General features: G+C 34.5%; 2 protein-coding genes across 3 annotated transcripts; one reads left to right on the top strand and one right to left on the bottom strand.

Annotated features, from left to right (window-relative positions):
• Nucleotides 1–2,306: 2,306 nt before the first annotated feature.
• On the top strand, nucleotides 2,307–8,013 carry LOC132598886 (soluble inorganic pyrophosphatase 6, chloroplastic-like). Its single transcript, XM_060312029.1, has 6 exons — nucleotides 2,307–2,694; nucleotides 4,051–4,211; nucleotides 4,551–4,651; nucleotides 4,765–4,946; nucleotides 7,252–7,350; nucleotides 7,765–8,013. The coding sequence occupies exons 1-6, from the start codon at nucleotides 2,449–2,451 to the stop codon at nucleotides 7,855–7,857; spliced, it is 882 nt and encodes a 293-aa protein (XP_060168012.1). The 5' UTR covers nucleotides 2,307–2,448; the 3' UTR covers nucleotides 7,858–8,013.
• A 1,226-nt stretch (nucleotides 8,014–9,239) lies between these two features.
• On the bottom strand, nucleotides 9,240–17,163 carry LOC132598884 (probable sphingolipid transporter spinster homolog 2). 2 transcript variants are annotated; one of them, XM_060312027.1, is made up of 16 exons: nucleotides 16,893–17,163; nucleotides 16,050–16,181; nucleotides 15,685–15,786; nucleotides 14,125–14,229; nucleotides 13,928–14,003; nucleotides 13,438–13,512; nucleotides 13,241–13,343; nucleotides 13,108–13,170; nucleotides 12,321–12,375; nucleotides 12,070–12,167; nucleotides 11,799–11,875; nucleotides 11,464–11,577; nucleotides 11,016–11,135; nucleotides 10,530–10,658; nucleotides 9,735–9,813; nucleotides 9,240–9,608 (listed from the first exon to the last, which is right to left on the bottom strand). In XM_060312027.1, the coding sequence occupies exons 1-16, from the start codon at nucleotides 17,060–17,062 to the stop codon at nucleotides 9,484–9,486; spliced, it is 1,623 nt and encodes a 540-aa protein (XP_060168010.1). In that variant the 5' UTR covers nucleotides 17,063–17,163; the 3' UTR covers nucleotides 9,240–9,483. The 2 variants fall into 2 exon arrangements, with proteins under 2 accessions (XP_060168010.1, XP_060168011.1); XM_060312028.1 differs by lacking the exon at nucleotides 16,893–17,163 and adding an exon at nucleotides 16,526–16,652.
• Nucleotides 17,164–21,745: the final 4,582 nt, after the last annotated feature.

Genomic DNA, 21,745 nt, shown 5'->3' with positions numbered 1-21,745 from the left:
TCTTTTTTTGTGTAATTGATTTACGAAGGGTATTGTTTGTACTTTCTTTTGAATATTTTTACATGTGTAAGGTGTTAGTACAATATAATTGAGACGTTTTTTGAGTAACTGAAGTCATAATTCTCTACGATATGAGTATATGTAAGTCGAAGTTGAACAAGTTATGGTACCAATTTACCGTTCCGCAAAATATCAAAATCGAATTTAAAAATACCGAACCATACCGAATTAATTTGATACGATAATGGTATAGCATTTTTAGAAACCAAAAACTAAAATTACCATGCCGAACTTTCAAATACCGTATCATGCCCACCCCTAGGAGCAGGTGATTAATTGTATCAGTAATACTCTCTCCGGATCAAAAAGAGTGTTCATTTAATTTATTTTTTCTTGAGTCAAAAAGAGGATCCTCTTATCAAATTAGGAAAGAATTAATTTTATTTTTTCAGATTTGCCCTTATTAAGTGTTATGTGATCAAATTATAATGTCTATTTAATTAGGGTCAGTTTAGTCAAATTACCTATTTTTATCTAGGAGTATGCAAATAATTAATTGGATACACTTTGATCCGGAGGGAGAAGTTCATACATCAATTACAGAAATTTACCGGAGGGAGTAGTATTTATTGCATCTTTTATTTTTTGTTGTAGTGTTCCTTCAAGGACGTCCGGTAAATTTCTGTAATTGGTGTATGATTAAAAATTCAAATACTACATGGTTATTTTAAATTGTGAACATTCACCATTCAATTGTTGATATTAAAATGAATTCCAAATTAAATATGTTTGAGTCAATGGCGTATCAAATTCGACGTAATAAACGAGATTAGAGCTGTCGCGTCTTTTAATATTTAAAATGGATTTCAAATTTCGAGAATTGCACCAAAAATTTCATTTTTTGGAGTAAAACACTTCTTAACAGGTACAAAGCCTCAATAATCTTTATTCCTTGGAAAACAATTTATTCCCTCTGGTAATTTACATGACACAACGCTTAAAAAAAAATGAAGACTTTTAAAATTTGTGGTCTAAAACAAGCTTCACACATTTGTGTGGCTAGAAATTATTTCATAAAAGGTAAAAAGAGAATTTTAAAATTAAGTTGTTTCTAAATATAAAAACATAACATTCTTTTTGGAATAGATTAAAAAGAAAAGTGTGTCACATAATGTAGCAGAGATGATGGGTACTTAGATGTATGTGTATGCATACTCATAGAGATATGAATAGAAACGAAGTTATTCGGGGCAAGGTGGAAGTGACCTCTGTTGCGAATAATATGAGTGAAGTGAGACTGAGATGATTTCAGCATGAAGGAGGTGTGAGGATGCGCCGGTAAGGAGGTGTGAGAGGTTGACTATCGTAGGAGTTAGTAGAGATAGATGTAAATCGAAAAATAATTGGGAGAGGTGATTAGACAGGACATGACACACTTCAGCTTACTAAAGACATGACGCTAGATAGAAAAGTGTAGAGGTCGGGATTAGGATAGAAGGGTAGTAAGTGATTGAGTGATGCTGCACTGTAGGTGGGAGAGGTAGGGGCTAGTCCGCTCTACATATCCATAGTATAGTAGTACTATTATTTAGTATTCACGCAGTTGTCTATTCTTCGATGTGTATCAATATCCATTGCTTTTCCATCATTTGTCTTGCTATTTTGCTGTTATACTTTTTTTTGCGTCTTCATCGAATTCATTTTCCTTTTCTTTTATTTTTCTTTCTTTTCTTTATTTTCGAGCCGAGAGTTTTTCGGAAACAACCTTTTTATCCTACAAAGATAAGAGTAATATTTGCGTACATCCTATCTTCTCCAGGCCTCACTTGTGAGATTACACCGGGTATGTTGTTGTTATTATTATTATTATTATTATTATTATTTTATTTTTGAAAATGTAATACTATGACTTAGGGGTCGTTTCGTGTGAAAGATAAGCAAAAATAGTATCGAGATAAAATTTTAGTGTCTCCTTATCCCATGTTTGGTTGGAATAAAAATTCGAAATAACTAATTCTAGAATTAGTTATCCCGAAATTTTAATCTTATTTTATCCTACCCTAAGGATGAAACCAAACGAGCCCTAATAGGGAGTTAGGTTTGGTACACAAAAAACATAGAGCTCGTTTTAAAATGGAAGATATCACATGTAAAGAGGCAAAATATACAAAAAGGACAAAAAGCGTAAATCAATCAATAGGAAAAAGAAAAAAAAAGGACGTATATATAGATAATAAAAAAGTGGGAGCAGTTACAAAAAAAATAAAATATATATATATATAAAAAAAAGAAGCGAATATTCTAGCAAACCAATGAGACCTTACCATTTGTATATATGCGGTTGAAGTGATTCAGTGATAGCAGCAGCATCTATTGCTACTTTCACTGCTAGTAGTTCATCATCTCCATTTTCTGTTTGCCTTTGGAACTGACGCTAGAAAAACAGCAATGGCGGCGGCGGCGGCGGCGAGAGTAATGGTATCAACTAGCAACACTTTAACGGCTTCGCTCCTATCCAAAGGTCCATTACAAAAGCCTAATAGTTTCAGTCTTTGCTTCAAAAACGGACCTGTCCAAAAGAGGCGTATTTTCACTTGCAAAGCAATATACAATCCACAGATTCAGACTAAAGAAGAAGGACAGCCTGAAACCCTAGATTACCGTGTCTTTTTTTCTGACAATTCTGGCAAAAAGGTAACTACTTTTCTCTTGCGTGTTTATTGGCAGTGGATTTCTCATTATCGGGGTGGGGTCGGGTGAATGGGTGTGTTCCGAAAACATGTTTTCCACTAAGCAACGGAACACGACAAAATAAGTAAGAAATTAACATAGTAGGCGTCTGGCCATGGAAACCAAATATTTTTCATTTTATTTGGAATTTTGAAGTTGCAGTTTTTGCACAGAATATTTGGTTGTTTGAATGTATTGAAAGTGAAAACAAGGTTTTAGTTGTTTTTCAAATTCCAAATACAACTTGAAGTTGTATTTGAAATTTTCATGTCCAAACATTGATTTTCAAATAAAGTGAAATAGTTTTTCGGAAAAAAATGAAAAATTCTTATGGCCAAACGGGTAATTATTTTCCAAGAATACATTTTCCTCCATACCGAACACACCCAGTCTGGAAATTTTGACTGTTGTACGAAATGAGCCTGAGTAGAGCGGAGTAGTTACAGAGAATCATATAGCTGGCCTGTACTAGTTTGGATTGAGGCATAATGGATTGATTGATTGACATACTACTGGAATGCCTAACAGGGAGACAGAGGCGGGCGGAGCATTATAATTTGGGGTTCAATTGAACCCCAAACTTTCGATGCGGTGTACAAATTTATATGTAAAAATTTACTGAATTTACAATAAATAGTAGATATGAACCCATAACTTTAGAAATATCATGGTTCAATGCTAAAAAATTTAAAAGGTTGAACCCCAAGAGTTTAAATCCTAGATCCGCCTCTGCTGGGAGACTTGTTATCGATGAAATTTGTTCAGCGACACATTTCCACTTTCTGTAGTTTAACGATGACCCGAAGAAGGGAAGTCAAAGATGAAATCCATTTCAAATAAGGAATTGATTGAAAGCTGTGAACTGTGAAGATAAATAGCTGTGGGAGTGTACTTTTATACTGTTGTATGTCTGGAATTTTTATCCAACGTGAACATATTTCATCTTTGTTATGTTTACTTAGAGCCCGTTTGGATTGGCTTATAAGTTAGCTTATAAGCTGTTTTCAGCTTTTTTGAGTGTTTGGCTGGCCAGCTTAAAGTCATTTTATGCTTAAAATAAGCTCAAAAAAATAATTGGACCCATTTGACTTAGTTTATCTAAAGCAGCTTATAAGCTGAAAACAGCTTATAAGCCAAAAAAAATAAGTTGGACTACCCCAACTTATTTTTTTCAGCTTATAAGCTGCAAACAGCTTTAAGCTGTAAGCCAATCCAAACGGGCTCTTAGTGAAAAAAACATAGCTTTTAGTCTGTCAAGGTACATTACTTATAACATGTTTTATCATGTCTTTATCAAAATTATGTCTTTGTGATGTGCAGATATCCCCCTGGCATGACATACCACTACATTTGGGTGATGGTGTTTTCAATTTTGTTGTTGAGATCCCCAAAGAATCAAGTGCAAAGATGGAAGTTGCTACAGATGAGCAACACACTCCAATTAAACAAGACACAAAGAAGGGGAAACTTCGATACTATCCGTAAGCTTATTATGTCACTTATTCAGACTATCCGTAAGCTTATTATGTCACTTATTCAACATTCTTTTAGTATGTTATACTTTCAGATGTAATTATCTATTGCAATTTGCAAGTGATTATATTTATGAGTTAACTGAAGTCTTCTGTGGGTTAATATGTTCTGATCTGTTACCAAGTGTTTCTTGTTTTGCATCCATGGACACTCGCACTCCTTAATCTTCAACTGATAAAGACTTGTTCCTCGCTGATGTTGTGTCATCTCAGCTGTGTGTAGTTGTCTATTTTCTGATATCTACAGTTTTTAAGTTTGATCTTATGCAACTCTTGTGCAATTCTCAGATATAACATTCACTGGAACTATGGATTGCTTCCTCAAACATGGGAAGATCCTTCCTCTGCAAACTCTGAAGTTGAGGGAGCATTTGGAGATAATGACCCTGGTTAGTTAACAACTTTCTTCTGGTCCATCTATCAAAACAAAAATAATAGAAAAAGAACGGCGTTTGAGATTTTCATAACTGGTTGAATCTCTCTATGATTTTTTCATTTGTAGTTGATGTTGTTGAGATTGGGGATAGCCGTGGCAAAATTGGCCAGCTTCTGAAGGTCAAACCTTTAGCTGCTCTGGCGATGATTGATGAAGGAGAACTTGACTGGAAAATAGTTGCTATTTCACTAGACGATCCAAGAGCTTCACTTGTTAATGATGTTGATGATGTAGAGAAACATTTTCCGGTATGCTTGAAGGGCAATAAAGTTGCTAGCTTTTGTTGACTCTTCTTTCTCTCCCACTGCTTATGCTTGTGCAACACTTCTATCCATCTTCTCTCTCCCTCTATCTCTCTTGCTCTCTCTTTTTGTTGTGTTGTGATATGTCTCGTTAGTTCAAGATATTTGTCTTGGAATCTCCTTCTCAATTTTCATATGCTTACTTCAGACTTGTTTGGCAATGTTTTTATGGTTAATTTATCATTTTCGTTGATGAAGAGTCTGGTTAATTTATTATAAGAACCAGTTAACTTGAGGTTGAAATCTTTGACCAGTGATCATCGCCAAGGAACAACAATAGAAATAATGGAGAGAACATATGCATAAAATGAGTGATCTTGGCACCCAAGGGCGTGGCCTAGTGATCAATGAAGTGAGTTGAGAATCATGAGATCTCAGCTTCAAATCCCAGCAGAGACAAAAACACTAAAGTGATTTCTTCCCATTTGTCCTAGCCTTGCTGGATAGAGTTACCTGGTACTTGTTGCTAGTTGGAGGTGACAAGTATCCCGTGGAATTAGTCGAGGTGCGCACAAGCTGGCCCAGACACCACCGTTATAAAAAAAGAGTGATCTTGATATTTTTTGAAATTAGCTGCATAATTTGTTGGAGTAAGAGATTGAAGAAAGTTAGCAGTATTCAAGGTTATCTACTTATCTATGCAAAGCTATGGAAAAGCATTTAAGTCGTGATGATAATGGGAGAAAGTAAGGGCTGACACGAAGATTCTTATTGAGTTGGAGTGGCCGTTATAGGATATGGCTTCCTATCAACTGTTCATTCCACTGAATAAGAGATAGCAGAGGCATGCAAAATACTATATTTATGGGAATCTTGCTTTGTTTCCTATAAGCAAATAGCAGTGTTGTCTAAAGCAAAAAGCGCAAAAAAGCTCTAAGGTCACCTGGGGCTTTAAGCGCAAAGCGCAGATAAAGCGTGGGCTTTAATGAAAAAAGACACAATGCTGCGAACATACAAATATATATATGTTTACTTGTTTAATCCAAGACTAATAACAATAAGCATGAATAACAAATATATGGACAAAGAAACTGTAAAAACATTACGATAAAGTGAAATATCAATTATGTAGTGTCACCTCATCAAGAAAGGCTCATTGGCAAGAAAAAGTATGTCGTAGAGCCTAGATGATGACACTGAAGCGCACATAAAGCGAGGCGAAGCGCTCAACATGTTTTGAGCCTCGCTTCAGGGCTTAAGCATGCCTTTGACAACACTGGCAAATAGTAACATTGGTATAACTTGCTTGGTGGAGACAAAAGCACTTGTATAAGTAGTGCAAGTTCCTGTATTCTTTTTAGTCTCATTTTGTTACCATACTATCATATCGCATGAAAAAAAATCATGCCCATCTAGTAGCTCCTTTGGATTATTATGTGTTGTTTCTTCTTTATCGAGTAATCGTTGTCGGTTATACGATGCCTCTAAGTGCAGATCAGTGAGCTTCCTGTTTGAAGCAACTGTGTTGTCCCTAATCTCACTGTCTGACATGTTGCTGTGATGAGCTTTACTGGAATATCGTTCCTCCAAATGTTTGGTGTTGCTACTAAGCTAGATGCTTAATGGTATCTATATATGATAGTATACTTTTTAATGTTCTTGATTGCAACACTACTCCCTCCGTTCACTTTTACTTGTCCACTATACTAAAATAAAACTAAAATAAAATTTTCACTTTTACTTGTCTGCTTTAGCATATCAAGAGAAAGACAACTTTTTTTTTCTTGTTTTACTCTTTAACATTAATTGCTCGTTTCCAAATCATTTTCGAAGTCTATTAAGACTATACACCAATTAACTTCATCCAAAAAAAAAAAAAAAAAAAAGACCATACACCAATTTTAATATGGGTATTATGGTAAAATCAATACTTCATTTGTTGATTCTTAAGGGGTGTGCAAAGTCAAAAGTGAACAGAGGGAGAAACATAGCAGTGATTCCACATACAGAACAGTGGTCCACTTTAACTTGCTGAATGAAGTTCCTTGGTTTCTTGCCATTTTAGAAGGAAGTAAATGCTCTTGAATGCTAACAGTACTAGAGAAGCAATACTTTAGTATTGCTTTATCGCCTTCCAAGAGGCAAGGCTGCCCTACTGTTTAGGATAGTTATTGCTTCTGTAGGTCTAACTAGGCGATTTCAAGTTGTACCAGAATTAAATTAGTGCTTGGACTTTATGTTAGGCAAGTTCCTTATTAATTTCTTGTTAACTTGTCAAATATTGATCGAACCATTTCTGTGAATTTTTCAGGGCACTCTCACAGCAATCAGGGACTGGTTTAGAGACTATAAGATACCTGATGGAAAACCTGCCAATAGGTTTGCTCTTGACAACAAGCCAGCAAACAAGGTAACGCTTCCATAGAAGCTATGGGTTAAATGTGGTTTCTTTGAAGATCCTTGATTCCGTTTCCCCTTAGTTTCTTGTAACATTGCACTTGCAAATTTTCAAATAGACATGATAGTAATGCTTAGAAAATTGGCAGTTGCCTGTTTTGCGTGCCCCTCGTGTTAGGTTTGTATGATGATGAAATCTTTCCATCCTCTCCTGCAGAAGCTTCCTATATAACTGCAAGATCTTGCAGTTACTTTTGATTCATTGCAGCACACAATGACATGATATGTTAATTATATTGGTAATTAGTAATCATGCTAACAAATCTCCAGGCCCCTTCCTATCGTATAAAGAGGTTTAGTCTTTGTATAACTGTTTTCACTTGCTCTGCATGACCCTGCTGATGATCACTTTACCTTGCACTGCCAGGATTACGCTCTTAAGGTTATTATGGAAACCAATGAATCTTGGGCAAAGCTTGTCAAGAGATCAATCCCGGCTGGTGAGCTTTCACTTGTATAGATGCCGACTGATAGAGCTTGAGCCAGCTAGTTTTCCTGTTTGTAACCTAAACTGGACGTGGAAAATGTCCCCGGGATTATATTCTTCGCTTATGAGGTGGAAAGACAATCCATATTCTTAAGACGGTTTTATGTTAAAAATGTTATTGTTCTTCTACTTTACCCATCCATAAATTCTGTTCATGCTGTAGTTTTTTAAAATTATCCAGGATGAAAACCGGTGTATTGATGTACGAATTGATCTTCGTTCTCTAATTGCATCAGTTAATTTGTTTGAAAAGTCAGGTTAAAAAATGGTTCATCCTTCACTAAACAAGCAAAACTTCAATGGCTCACGTGATGCAAGTCCTGGTTGTAGTTTGGTTAAGTCTGTAAAGAAATGGATTCCAACATTGGGTAAACAATGAAATGGGATGAGCCCAACTCTGATACCATCTAAAAAAAATGAATTTTTGGCCTGACTCAATCTAAAAAGCTAACTTATGAGAAAGGATTGCCTAGGAGTCCAAACACCCATCTAGAACCGATGTGGAAGAATCAACAAAGTCACTTTTAACAATTGAAGTGTTGTGTAGCTTCTTGAAATGTCTTTTTTATAATATACTCCTAATGAATTATGAATTATCTAATAGTAGTTCTTATTTGTTATTATCTTAATAGGTAGTGAAAATTCATGGAGCCTATTGGCATCATCTAAATACTAAATTTAGAACAGTTTCATAACCAGAGAATTTTTAGAAGCGTACATTATATTGAATTAGTGATTTAAACGTATTTTTAGTAAATAGCATAATATACCTTGATCAAAAAATAATCAAGTAGGATGAGTCCAAACTGATAATTTTTCCTCCTAAACTATACTGATAATTTTTCCTCCTAACCTATCTCTGGCAAATCTTTGGAACTAGAAACATGTTATTCATTGTGAGCCCTAGACAAATTTATGCATGTCGGTTAAATGGTACTTGCGATGGGTCTAAAATCATGTGGAGGGCAGTTATCTAAAAATAATCAATGTAGGCAGTACCAGCAAATTGGGACTAAGTTTATTTGTTGTTACACTTGCATAAAGTGTAATGTTTGTGAAGGGGTTCTATAGTGATTTAAACTTGTGTATTTACGTTGGGATCATTGTGATACAAAAAGCCATCTTACTTCTTTTTCTCTATTACTTAATACAAGGAATTCAATTCACATGACTTGATGCATAGTGAAAACGAGCTAAATGAAAGCTTTTCCGAAAGGACGAAAAGATAGCAAGATTACAACCATAGAAAAGAGATAGTATAAAAAATTAAATTTTGTAGAGCTACTTTTGATGATACTCGAGTATTAAAAATCAAAACTAAATTTTGTAGTTACTTTTGATGATACTCGTCAATATGAAAAACTCAAACTACTACTCTTTATGGAGTGCAACATTATTTACACAGAAACAAGAATCAAAGAATTTACATTTTAAGTCTTGACGGACAGGTTTACCTGATATCTATGTTGGTTGGAGGTAACAGGTACCCGAGGTCGAATAGTCTAAGGTACGTGAAAAACCGACCCCAAATACTTCTTGTTATCAAGAGAAAAAGAACCAAAGAATTTACATTTCATTTGTGCAACAGCTACACAAAAACTAGGATTCGATAGAGACCTCGGTAGTTTTCTCCTCAAGCAGTGGTGGTGACTTTGCTCTCTCAGCATCACTTATTTGATGCTCACTATCTTCATTGAATCTATCTACGCTATGAACAAAGATGCCTACACATACAAATACATTAAAAAATCATCAATAAAGACCCTAGATCTGTTGCCAATGACATCAAGTAGGACTCATTTCAAGGATAAAGATTTGTATTTAAGGCGTTCAAACAGAGTACACTATACCTGTAAACCATATTCCAGAGGCTATAAATAGAACTGATGTCAACATCAAAGCAGTGACCCTCCAATTGTTAATGCGATCCTGTACAAGAGAAAAACATAGGAGGTATCAAGAACCATAAAATCAACAACATAGTTACAACATTACTTCCACTACTGCTGCACCCAAAGTTGTCGTTTTATAAAATTAATTTAACGGTTAGATTAGTTCTTGGAAACCATCCTAACTCATGTCTTTCATGTACTATGTTAAACTACAGATTTGGTTAAACACTTCAGCGATGATGGTGCAGATAGCCAGCACGCGACAATGAACCGTAAGGCAGGCTTTCAATATGTACATACAAGAGCAGTGGGGGATTTTGGGGCGGAGGGGGTGGGGGGTGGGGAAGGGGGCAAAAAAGAAAAAGGATGGGATTAGTCGGAGAAAGGAATGGAAAGGAGTTTGCCGGAGAAAGAAATGGAAAAGAGTTTCCTGGAGAATTAAATAGAGAGGATCAGCCAGAAAAGGGAAACAAAACAGAGGACCTAGATGATGGGAAGAAGGATTTCTTTGTATTAAAACTTTGATGGAAAGACAAAAAGGTCCTCATTGTTAAAGAGATAATAATGTGCTATTTAGGACATTTAAGGAAAATAAAAAACAGAGACAATGCTAACCTACTAAAGCCATGTAGTACATTAGTAAAACTTTTAGAAATGTGTGTGTCTGTATCTTTTGAAGCCAAAAAAAACTCCTGAGAAGGAAAAATGTAAGTTGCAAAACAAGATAAACATTGTCAATGAGCAAGCTCAAACCTGGACAACCCCCACAAGAGGAGAGGAAGGCACATCACCAAATATGTGAATTGAAACAGTAGACATCGCCATAGACAGTGGTCTCAGACTTGGTTTGACGCAATGAAGACATACATAGTTTACAGGGCCCTGCAAGTCAGATGCTTTAATGTAAGATGAAGTAAAGCTAGATACAAACAGAATCAACCCTAAATACAACTAATTTAGCATCTTAACTAAGTGAAAGCCGATTACTCTTTTGAGAACTTCAATATAAAAGAAAAAACGATGTATGGTCAATAAGACCAGTCATCTAAACAATTTTGGTAGTTAAATAATGTTTTTGAGGCATTTCATCACATATATGAATAATATAAAGGAACAGAGTAAAGTAGGGAAAGAACCATTTTGCAGAAAGCATTTCCAAATGTTGCTGCTCCATATTGAACATTATTATATAAAGAAGCACCCTATTTTATAGAGTACTCGATAAGATAATAGAATTACCTGTGTTGCAAATACAAGCAGCTCTCCTATTGCAAAAAGAGGGATGAAAGCATATAAACTCTTGAAACAAAAGGCAGCAAAGCAAAATATTGCTCCAAGAAATGTCGCCACTGATAGAAGCTGCAGTAAAGAATAGTGACGTCATTAGCAGCAGGGTTTTGAAGGATTCAAATGAAAATACCAGAAGAGAAGATAGGTGTCATTAACATAAAAAATGAACTTCATAGTTCATCCTTCTAAAAACAGCGAGTTTAAGTAAATTGAAACAAGGAGAAAGAGTTGTACAAGTCAAAAGAATCAGTTCATCTGGAACAATTTTTATCCTCTGATTGAGAAAAACTTCTTTGTGTTACATTTAACTAAGAATGATCTTCAAATTAGACACTAGATTAAGTGAGAAATATTTCTAGAGATAAAACAGAATCTTAAGATTGCAAGAAGTAACCACCTTAAAGGCATTGGATATTGTGGAAGTCATTTGATCCAAAATAAAGCCTCCGGCCAAGGTTCCAAATATTCCAGATATAACAGTAACACCTCCAAACATCATGTCTGCATTTTCCTGAGGAGACACCAATTACATATCAGCTAGCATGCAATGATGCAAACCAAAAAAATGTAAGTGAATGGGGCATGATCGAATTGATCTCATTTCACTTGCACGTAGTAAATTTCAAAATGTGAATCCAAGGACAGCGGATGAGAAAAATTAACAGAAACATGCAAGCATAAACTCATCCCTTGAGATAGTTGTGAAGCAGGATAGCGGATCTGAGAGCTTACCATATGGTATATGTTATAACCAGCCTTCGGTCCCCAATAGGAATATGCACCAATTACAAAATTATATGCTATGTATCCTGCAAGAAACCACTCAAGTTGAGAATCAGAGTGTCGAAACATATCAGATGTGCATAAGAAGCTTAAAGAATAAGTGAGTCCTCTTTATTTTAAAAGAAGACATTCAGAAAAGGTTCATCAACATGTTCCAATATCAGGATCCAAAAAAGAGGTGGCATGAAAAAATTGGAGGTAAGACAAGTTAATAAAATACCTAGAACATTAATGACATAAATCTTTTCAAGATGAAGCATCTTCAGATCCTTCCAAAATCTTGTCAACTCATTCAAATTGCTAGGAGCACCTTTCGAACTATAGAAAAGAGAAGAAAACAAGAAAGAGGTCAGTTGAGCGAAAGCGGAGGACGTATTGCTCATACTTTTTCATGCTTGAGGGTTGGGTGATAGATCTTGGCTGTCTTAAGATCATTAATAACATCTGACCGGTTTTATGAAAGTTCCTTACCCATCCTTGGAATCTTCCCGTGTTGATAACAAACCATTGCTAGAATTTGAAACAGCTGCATTAATGACAAGAGTTGGGGTTAAATTATGGTTCCACCGAGAAAACCATGACAAGTTAAGTGCATAGAACACCTAAAGGGAGACAAAGCTAAGAAAGAATGATCAAGCTCACAGATAGGAAGCTATCCCTTACTGTTCTACCACTTCAAGTATCCTCCTACCTGGTATAAGTGTATGAAAAGGATCACGAGTAGATGTTTATTCAATTTCTCCATACAACTGTTTGTTGACGAAGCACCTAACCTACTTCCCAACCACTTTGACTTATTACTTACGAGTATATTTATATCAAGATGTCACACCCTAAGCATACAAAGAATGTTATCAAGCTGATTCAAATGGAAGAACTGCAAGCTAGCACCTATTTATTTATTTTGGGCTATCCTGTACTTCTTTAATTACTCTAAAAGACAATTACAAACACTAAGTAAAGAAGTCCAGGGAGAAGCTTTTCATTTTAGCAATTGAAGAGTTCCACTAGGCCCCACCTTTTATCCATTCAACTATAAACATTTTAATATTTTTCTTTCAAAACAATGACTCTTCCCACCAACACAATTTTTGTTCACAAAGTAACTAAGTTGAGAATAGAGAAACTCCTAAGGACAAAATTCCAAAGAAGGTAGGTCGTGCTGAGCAAAATGATCAAAGTTAGGACAAGAATCACACACCCCTGTTGCCCTAAGTAGACAAAGTGTAATAGACATGTCTGTGTTAATAGACGCTACCTTCTTCTGGGCTAGCAGTCAGAGGAGAAGTCAATGGTGTTTTTGATCCGGTGTGAGAGAATCCTGTATAAACACTTACAGACATATCAGAAAATGTATACAGGATAAGATTAAAAGACTAATATAACATTACCTTTTAATTGCAATGGTTTCATAAATAAACCTAAAACTGCAAAGGGAAGCATGAGTAATGCCTCTATCCAAAATGCCCAACGCCAGCTAAGATGATTGCCAACCTATCAGAGCGCGGAACATCAGTAAAACTTGGTATGCACAATGAATCATATCCAACAAGAGAACATTAAACTTGAGCACTAAGAGTGAGCTTACCAGTCCACCATATACATAGCCAACTGCTATCCCGGTTGGTATACACATGTAAAATATTCCCAGCCATGCTGTTTTCTGGATAAAAGAAGAGAATTAGCATTCAGAAAATATACAATATGCAAAATCATCAATGAAGTTGAAGAAGCATGCAAAAAACAAGCGATCACAAAACTTTTTTCAGTTTGATGTCCTTGAACCAAGGGTGAATTGGAACGAGTGCTCACTTGTATTTTTTGAAAATGAAGACCTGTGTAAAGCCTAGTCAAGCTTATTTCCAAACAGTCAGACAACAACAAAAAACCATGCCTCAATCTTGAGCTAGTCAAGGTCGGATATATGAATTCTCATATCCAATTCGCTCCATTTGAATAAGTTTCATTCTAATATTCAGCAATTTAATATAGAAATAAAAGAACAGCAGCATAAAGTGCGACATCTACTGGAAGTTGTCACAGTCACAAAAATCAGAAACGTTAAAAAAAAACCAAACCTGAGCAACAGGGGCATTATCATCAATAAAAGGAGCAGCAAGGCTTATGAAAGATGCCTCACCAACACCCACCAACCTGGAAAAGGAAAGTTATTAATTTAAACAAAGATACGCTTCCTCCTCCTCCCACCCCTCACCCCCCATAACATTGCGAGTAATACATGACAGCTTGTGAAGAGTAATATGGTTAGACTTACATTCTGCATGTTGCAATGAACCAGAAATTCATTGAGAAACCACAACCAACAATAGCTATTGTCCACACTGTCAGTCCAACTCCAATAAGTCTAAAAGGATTGACACTGCGGAGTTAACAAGCACACGGATAAGGAACTCAAGCAATTGATTGAACCAAAGGAGCAAGAATATGCATACAACTCGAGTATTTTTGCTTTCTCTAGTGAACATCAGTCTGATACTATTCCTAGCAAATTAAATAACAAAGCTGCAAACTAGGGTAAAAAAGAGACAGACTTCTACTTCAACTCTGACAGCAACAGAAAGAATCACATCTTCAGGTATGCCAAATATAGAAGTAAAAGAGGATTCTTTTTTAGGATGTAGTGTAGTTTGCTCTTGACTAAACTTGTCAGAAAAATGGTCTGCTCTAATTGGATACATGTACTACAGCAACGAAGTTCAAAGGAAAGACAATTATAAAAGAAAATCTGGTAGGGTACCAACCCTGTAATAGGGCTTTTAACATGGTTTTTGTAACATTTACAAAGGCTTTGTTATCTTTTACCAACAAGCAATTCATGATAATAGAGCCAAAATTTCTTCCACCTATTGACAATACATCTTACACTTGCAAATATCATGTGCATGAAAAGCTGAATACTACATTAAGACTAGTGGCACCTAGATAATTACTCAGTACAAGTTTATCCCCTCCATTCATAAGTAGATGAGTCCCCCTTGACTAGGCATTAGCATAAAGTAAGACAAAGGAAGTTTAGTGGTCTCTTATATTAGGGCTAAGAAGAGATGTGCGTCAATTAATAGATAATATGAGGAGATTCATAGTTAAACTGTTCCATCAAGACAAAATACTATCACATCTGCTTCAAATTGAAAGCAATAATTTGACTTCCCATGATTTACAAGAGGAAAATATTGACCTTGGAATAGTTTATTTCAAAGTTTTGAAATATGGATTATCTGTTGTTGTGGTTGTTAATGAAACATGAGTACAACAACAATAACATACCCAGTGAAATCCCACAATGTGGGGTCTGGGGAGGGTAAAGTGTACGCAGACCTTACCCCTATCTCGGAAGATAGGGAGGCTGTTTCCGGAAGACCCTCGGCTCAAGAGAATAATGAAACATGAGTGAAAAGGTGAAACGTTACAGCAGTTATAGGTTTATTGACATATTAAAAAGAGTAAAAGCGGGACAACTGATTTTTCTTGCAGATAATATAAGTACTTCCAAGCCTTCATTATAGAGAAGTGGACATTTAATCATAAAGTATTCCAAAAAGAGTATTATCTTATGTTAGCTTAACTCTCCGCAAAACGTTTTTACCTATGGTGAGGGTCAAGTCATTTGGGATATGGTAAAAAGGATTACGAGTCAAACTAATTGGTAACATGAAGGGAAATATTTCACTTGTTCAAACCATATAACTATGGCTTCAATTGTTAAATCATATTTCTGTCGGGGGCCAGTAAATAAACGTCCCAAAATGAATGTTCTTAAAATATGAAATATATCTGCACTAAGATATCAAGCTTGTAATATACTGGGATTTACCTCTTTGCGAAGGAGGCAAATATTGGAGATGCTATTAGAAGCCCAACCATGAAAGCAGATGATATGACACCATCCTGAAAATTATTCAAATTAAATTCACCCCTGCGAACAAACAGAAACAAGCTCATGATCAGACTTAGCATGCATTATGAGGATGTGTAATTAAAAAATAGTCCCACATTAAATTTAGAAAGAAAAAATTATTGTCAACGTACATCCTCCGGGAAACAATTAAACTCTCAATAATAAGCATTAGTAAATCCACAAGAAAATGAAGAAAGGAAGAAAACTTAATTTCCTTAATCAATCACTTCAGAGTTGAGCAGCTAGAGACGAAAGAGAGCAAATTTCAAGAGAATTCTTACTGAATTCCGCTGCCAGAAGAACATGTGCCAGTTTTCGTACAAGTTCTGTGGCTTCCATTAACACCATTGCTCGCAATAGTTCCACGATCCACATAATTTAATAAGTTGATCACACAGAATACAGCAAGTAACCTGATAATTAACAGCAGATACGTCAGAAGAAAGTAGTTTGGATTAAGTAAAAGAATAACAATAAGGTTTCAAGTGCAGGACAGACTAGTAGACAGAACCCTCTACCTTCTAACAAGATTTCAAGATTTTGGAGGTTCAAGTCACCAAGGGAGCAAATTGGGAAAAGGCTCACAATTTTTTTTTGGTGGGGGGGGGGGGGGGGGGGGGGGGGTTGTTGGATCCAAACCATATCATTTTTGTTCTAAAAACACACAAAAAAAAAAAAAAAGAACTAACAACTTTAGAAGCATTATGGATTTGGACAATGTTAATAAGATACCAAATATAACAGAATTTAAAGTTACCTAAAATTGAGGAATAAAAACCTTCCGTGCAAAAGTGAATAACAATTCCATAAAGAAGAGGGAAATAACGAGAATATTAATTCAACCCTAACTGAAGATACCATCAGGTAACGGTATCAAGATTCAAGAAGAACAACGTAATTAAAAATCTCAACTTTACTACTAAAAGTTAAAATCATTCTTGAATTTTGTTTCTTGATTACTCAATTTCATATGATTACTCAAATCAAACCATATGATTGAAATTCACTGACTATAGAAGCACTGGAATTCAAATTTCTTTGAACCCAGTTGGCTAAAAACACAAAATTCTGTTTTTTTTTTTTTTTTTTCTTGAATATAAATTAGATAAAATTCGCAAAAGTACCTTTTTGCAGTGAACCAAGAAGGTTGAGGAAGCAATGTTGATGAAATTGAAGATATTGCCATATCTGTAGTTGGAGGCACATCAACTAATGACGTGTTTGGATTTGAGTTAGGTTTATTTGTTGAATTTGAATCATCCAAAGGCTTTGAGTTTGGTTCTTGTTTTTCCATTTTTAAAGAAATAATAATATCTTTTAATTAAGATTATACTATTTCTTTGACTGGAAGGAAGCTTAATTTCCTTCCTCCCTCAAAAGCCTTTGTTTTCTTGGTTTTAAACCTCTTTTTTTTTTTTTTTTATAATGGAGTTTAACTTTTTTGCTGTCTTTCTTAACTTTTTATTTATTTACAATATAAATGGGATAAATCTACTGTTTGTTGTTGACAAATATATGGTAACTAAAAATCAGGAGAGCCTCATTGGATATATTCTCAGTCCTATGCAGATTCCTACTTATCTCGGATTAATAATACAAATAAAAACTCGCAATTTGTATATATTACTTAATTGCAAAAAAAAAAAAAATTGAAAAATATTACCAAGGAATTTTAAATTATATACAGTCAAACCTCTATAATGGCAGCGTTTGTTCGAAATTTTCATGGCTGCTACAGTTAGTTGCTGTTATGTATGTATACTGACATTTAATGTTTGGATATCATTCAGCTGCAGCTGTTATAAACAAAAGTATTCAACAAATTATTTTTCTGTACTTTTATGTTATAGACGAAAACAAAATACTTGTTAATTTTAAAATCTCAATTGATTTTCATAATTCATTAATTCAAAATTGAAGTAACTAATAAATTCATAACTAGTTGTACCGTATCAATCAATTGATTTTCATATTTCATTAATTAAAAATTAAGGAACAGATGCATTTAAAATTATTTGAAAATTTAGGTATTTCAAGTTTGGCGAAAAAATTCTGCAATTGTAGGTTGTTTCGTTAAATTCAGTCTCTTAGTGATAATATAAAACTTGAATTGATGAAATTTTTTGTCCAAACTTTCAGAAAAAAAGGAATTCAATAGTTTTCCCTTGATGATTACCATAAATATTTTAATATTTTATTTTTATACATAATATATTTGTTACAGAATATTACTCTCTTCGTCCCATATTAGTCGTCCACATTCTTATAAATATTTGTTCCAAATTACTTGCCCTTTTTACAAAATTAAGATAGAATTAATTATGTTTATCCTAATTTACCCTTAGCATTAATTATTTTTTAAAGTAATCAAGATTGATTAGAGTGCAATTCATTGGAGAAAGATAAGGGTAATGTGGTAAAAATACACTTTAATTTATGAGTTCTTAAAAGACGTATAAAGGGGAAAGAGGATAAGTGATATGGGACGGAGGGAGTATTACATAATATTTGAATATGACTATTATAGAGAAGTAATTTTACAAAGAGGTATCGATATAATGAATGTCATAGCTGTTATAGGTAGAATGCTATTATAGAGAAGTAAAATATAACATGAAAATTAGTTCCGGGAAAAATCAGGCCGTTATAGTAAAATATTGTTATATCGAATGACAATTATAGAGAGGCTTGACTGTATAACTCAGCTAACATCTTAGACACTTTTATAGTCGGGCCTTTTAATTTTTAATAATTGATATATACTCATACAATATTGTAAAAATATATAGTAATTCGGGAGTGAATTTTGATGAAAAAAATTATAGCTTTAAAAAGTTAAAATAGTTCCATAACATGTAAGACTTCGCCTAGAGTTGGAATTCTGATAGGAAATATCAATCCTTCGTGGATAAGAGCACTTTGAAGTTGAACCACCCTTAACAACTTTATCATTAACTTATTGCATGCTTTAATAATTGGTTATATTAGGAGGTAATGGTCAAAAACACACCGAAAATATATAGTTAGCAAAACACATCTGAACTTATACATGATGGTGTGTGTACTGCACTCTCTTTTTTGGTTTAAAAATAGTGCCACAAGGCACTCCACATGGATAAATAATTCCACTGTGGCAGAAGTTAATTCCACATGGATAAATAAAGGTTAAAAGTTAAGGGGTAATATATTTGGGTAAAATTAGAAAATACGGTCATTGTAAAAATTTAATGGGTCTTACCGTTTGTAAAATTCTCACCGAAGATTCTCTTCTTCTCCGACAGTGATCTCGTCTCTGCCGTGATTGGTGTCTTGTTTTCCCCCATTAAGCTCCAATTTCCCCCAAGAAGATGAAGGAAAACAAAAAGGAGGAGAAAATCTTATTAGCCTTTACAGAAGAAGAAAATGAAGAACAAGGTTGATAATTAAGAAGAAGTAAATGAAAAAATCTGCACAGCAGAAGAAGAAATGCAGAAAAATGGTTGAGAAATGATGAAGAAGAAAGGCGAGAGCTTAGGGTTTTAAAGAATTAATTGGAAAATTTTAAAAAATAAAAATAATAATGAGTCAGTAAATATATAGCAGTTATATATGCCAAATTGACGAAATTTTTTGATAAAATTCTGCTTCACGCGCATTTAGGTGAGTGAGGTCAAAATTTTAGTCTAGTCAGCGTTCAGATATGTTTTGCTAACTATATAGTGGTAGTTTAGGTGTGTTTTGTTCACTTCAGATAGTTCAGGTATGAAATACAAAAAAAAAAGTGATAATTTAGGTGTGTTTTTGACCTTATCTCTTTCATTAACATTTGCCACATGCGGAGAATACTTCTCTAATTCATCACATGGATTATTCTCAAAGATTAATTCCATCTATCTCCTCCCCCCATCCCGAAAAGTTAATAAATTATCACTTTATAGTTTTTGATTTTTTTCCTTATTAAATATTCAGAAACTATGGAAGAATTACTTATTTTTTCATGAAAATCATTTTCTACCAAAACACACCCTATAATAGTGTACATCATATGCTTTCATGATGCATAACAGCACCAATAATGTTGATTAAATTTTACACATAATTAAAAATCATATTATTTCTTCAAAGGTATAATTAAAGTGAGTTTTATGATCTGTTTGGTATTCAAGTGATCGAATCATTGCAAAATATTAAATACTATATTGATTTGTGGAGTCCAACGAGAGGCCTGTGTAAAAGCTAAAGATGTCTGCCACATTTATGTGTCTTTCTAAGACGATTTAAATGTTTAATACCTTCACTGACCTTTTTCCTTTACATTTTAAAGGCCACATTTCTTTCGTGAAACATGATTAGCACCAAAGCGATGCATGTAAATGACGTAATTAGGGGTGTCAAACGCACACATTAGACCGAACTAAAGCGAGTCAAAATAAACTGAGCTAATAAATATTAAGGGGTTTGCAGGTTGTGATTTCATTAGCTAATTTTGCAATTATCAAGTATCTTTCTCTTTACTTTAGTTTCTCTTTTTGCCAACCATTTCCGCAACTCAAAGGAGACTAGAACACAAAATGGAGGTTTGCATTTAGTGAGCAATTTATAATCACAATGTAGCATCAGAAGAGAGCTGAGAATGACTTAGAAGTGGCAGATTTCTCTAGGAGTATATTCTAGTAGATGTAGACACAGAGAAAGCGTATGTCCTCTTTTGTTGTACACAGACAGTGGTCTCAGACTTGGTTTGACGCAATGGAGACATACATAGTTTACAGGGCCCTGCAGTCAGGTGCTTTAATGAAAGATGAAGTAGATGCCGATTACTAATTCAGCATCTTAACTAAGTGAAAGCCGATTACTCTTTTGAGAACTTCAGTATAAAAGAAAAAACGATGTATGGTCAATAAGACCAGTCATCCAAACAATTTTGGTAGTTAAATAATGTTTTTGAGGCATTTCATCACATATATTTTGAACAAGATAAAGGAACAGAGTAAAGTAGGGAAAGAACCATTTTATATATATATATAAAAGCAGGCCAAAAGCCCGACGTGACATCATAGAATTGTAGGGTTGCTATTTATCATTTTTTATAGATTTTTGAGAGGGAAAAACATTTTTACAGCCTTAAAAAAAAAAAAAAAAAAAATCCCCCAAAATTGGCACGCTGCTTCGCCCATTGCACCCCACAAATTTCTGCAACGATTACAAAACTGATTCTTTACCACGAATCTTCATTATTTCTGCGTTATTCTTTCCCTCCACTCTCTCTGAAATGTTCTTTCGTCTCTATCTTTTTTTGTTCTATTGTTCTCTTGCTTCAATTTTTCCCAATTTCTTGAATTCCTCTATATTCTTCTGGCGCTATTTTCCCACTTTGTTTTACTTCTGGCGCTTTAGAATATTAATGGAGATTGTGAGGGAACAAGGATAAGGAAGGGGCCTCTGTTCTGTCTCTGCCGCTGCTAAGTAGATAATTCATCTTGTATTTAAAAGAATCCACTGAAGAATGGCAAAATCTGAGCATTTAATAACATAACAAGAGCATGTAGATTTATATACATACTGTGAAATTTGATTCGTTGGATCATCAGACATCTACTGAAGCTGCTCATACTTGTGTTCAAGAATCAATATATATATTCAATTTTTACTGTTTATGAATACGTAGAGTTTAATCAGAGGCTTCGAATTAGAGGTATTAAGTTGTTTTCGTTAGAAGTATTTCACCCCTAATACTGAATTATCTGGCACAAATTCGAATTTGGTACGTCCCAATGCGAATATCGAATACCGGAGTTTTCTTTTGGCATCAGACGTGATCACATTATTTCACTGCTTTATTTTGTTATGGCGGAGGTTTCTGCTATACTCTGCCATCGACCTTTGCGGAGAAGCATTTTCAATTTCTCCGTCACCGAAGAATTTTACCTACAACTATCAAATTAATAGATTTCCTACTACAAAAGCAGTAGTAGGAAATCTACATGGAAAAGATTGA

Source organism: Lycium barbarum, chromosome 6 (genome assembly GCF_019175385.1).
Source record: "Lycium barbarum isolate Lr01 chromosome 6, ASM1917538v2, whole genome shotgun sequence".
Taxonomy (NCBI): domain Eukaryota; kingdom Viridiplantae; phylum Streptophyta; class Magnoliopsida; order Solanales; family Solanaceae; genus Lycium; species Lycium barbarum.
Note: the sequence above shows the minus strand (reverse complement) of the source record. Positions and strands in the feature narration are given on the sequence as shown.

Coding starts and splice junctions, on each gene's coding strand:
- LOC132598886 (XM_060312029.1), top strand. CDS start 2,449: ATGGCGGCGGCGGCGGCGGCGAGAGTAATGGTATCAACTAGCAACACT. Junction 4,212..4,550: donor GGGAAACTTCGATACTATCC/GTAAGCTTATTA, acceptor TGCAATTCTCAG/ATATAACATTCACTGGAACT. Junction 4,652..4,764: donor ATTTGGAGATAATGACCCTG/GTTAGTTAACAA, acceptor TTTCATTTGTAG/TTGATGTTGTTGAGATTGGG.
- LOC132598884 (XM_060312027.1), bottom strand. CDS start 17,062: ATGGAAAAACAAGAACCAAACTCAAAGCCTTTGGATGATTCAAATTCA. Junction 11,578..11,798: donor GTTATAACATATACCATATG/GTAAGCTCTCAG, acceptor GTGTCTCCTCAG/GAAAATGCAGACATGATGTT. Junction 10,659..11,015: donor TGCTTGTATTTGCAACACAG/GTAATTCTATTA, acceptor TCTGACTTGCAG/GGCCCTGTAAACTATGTATG.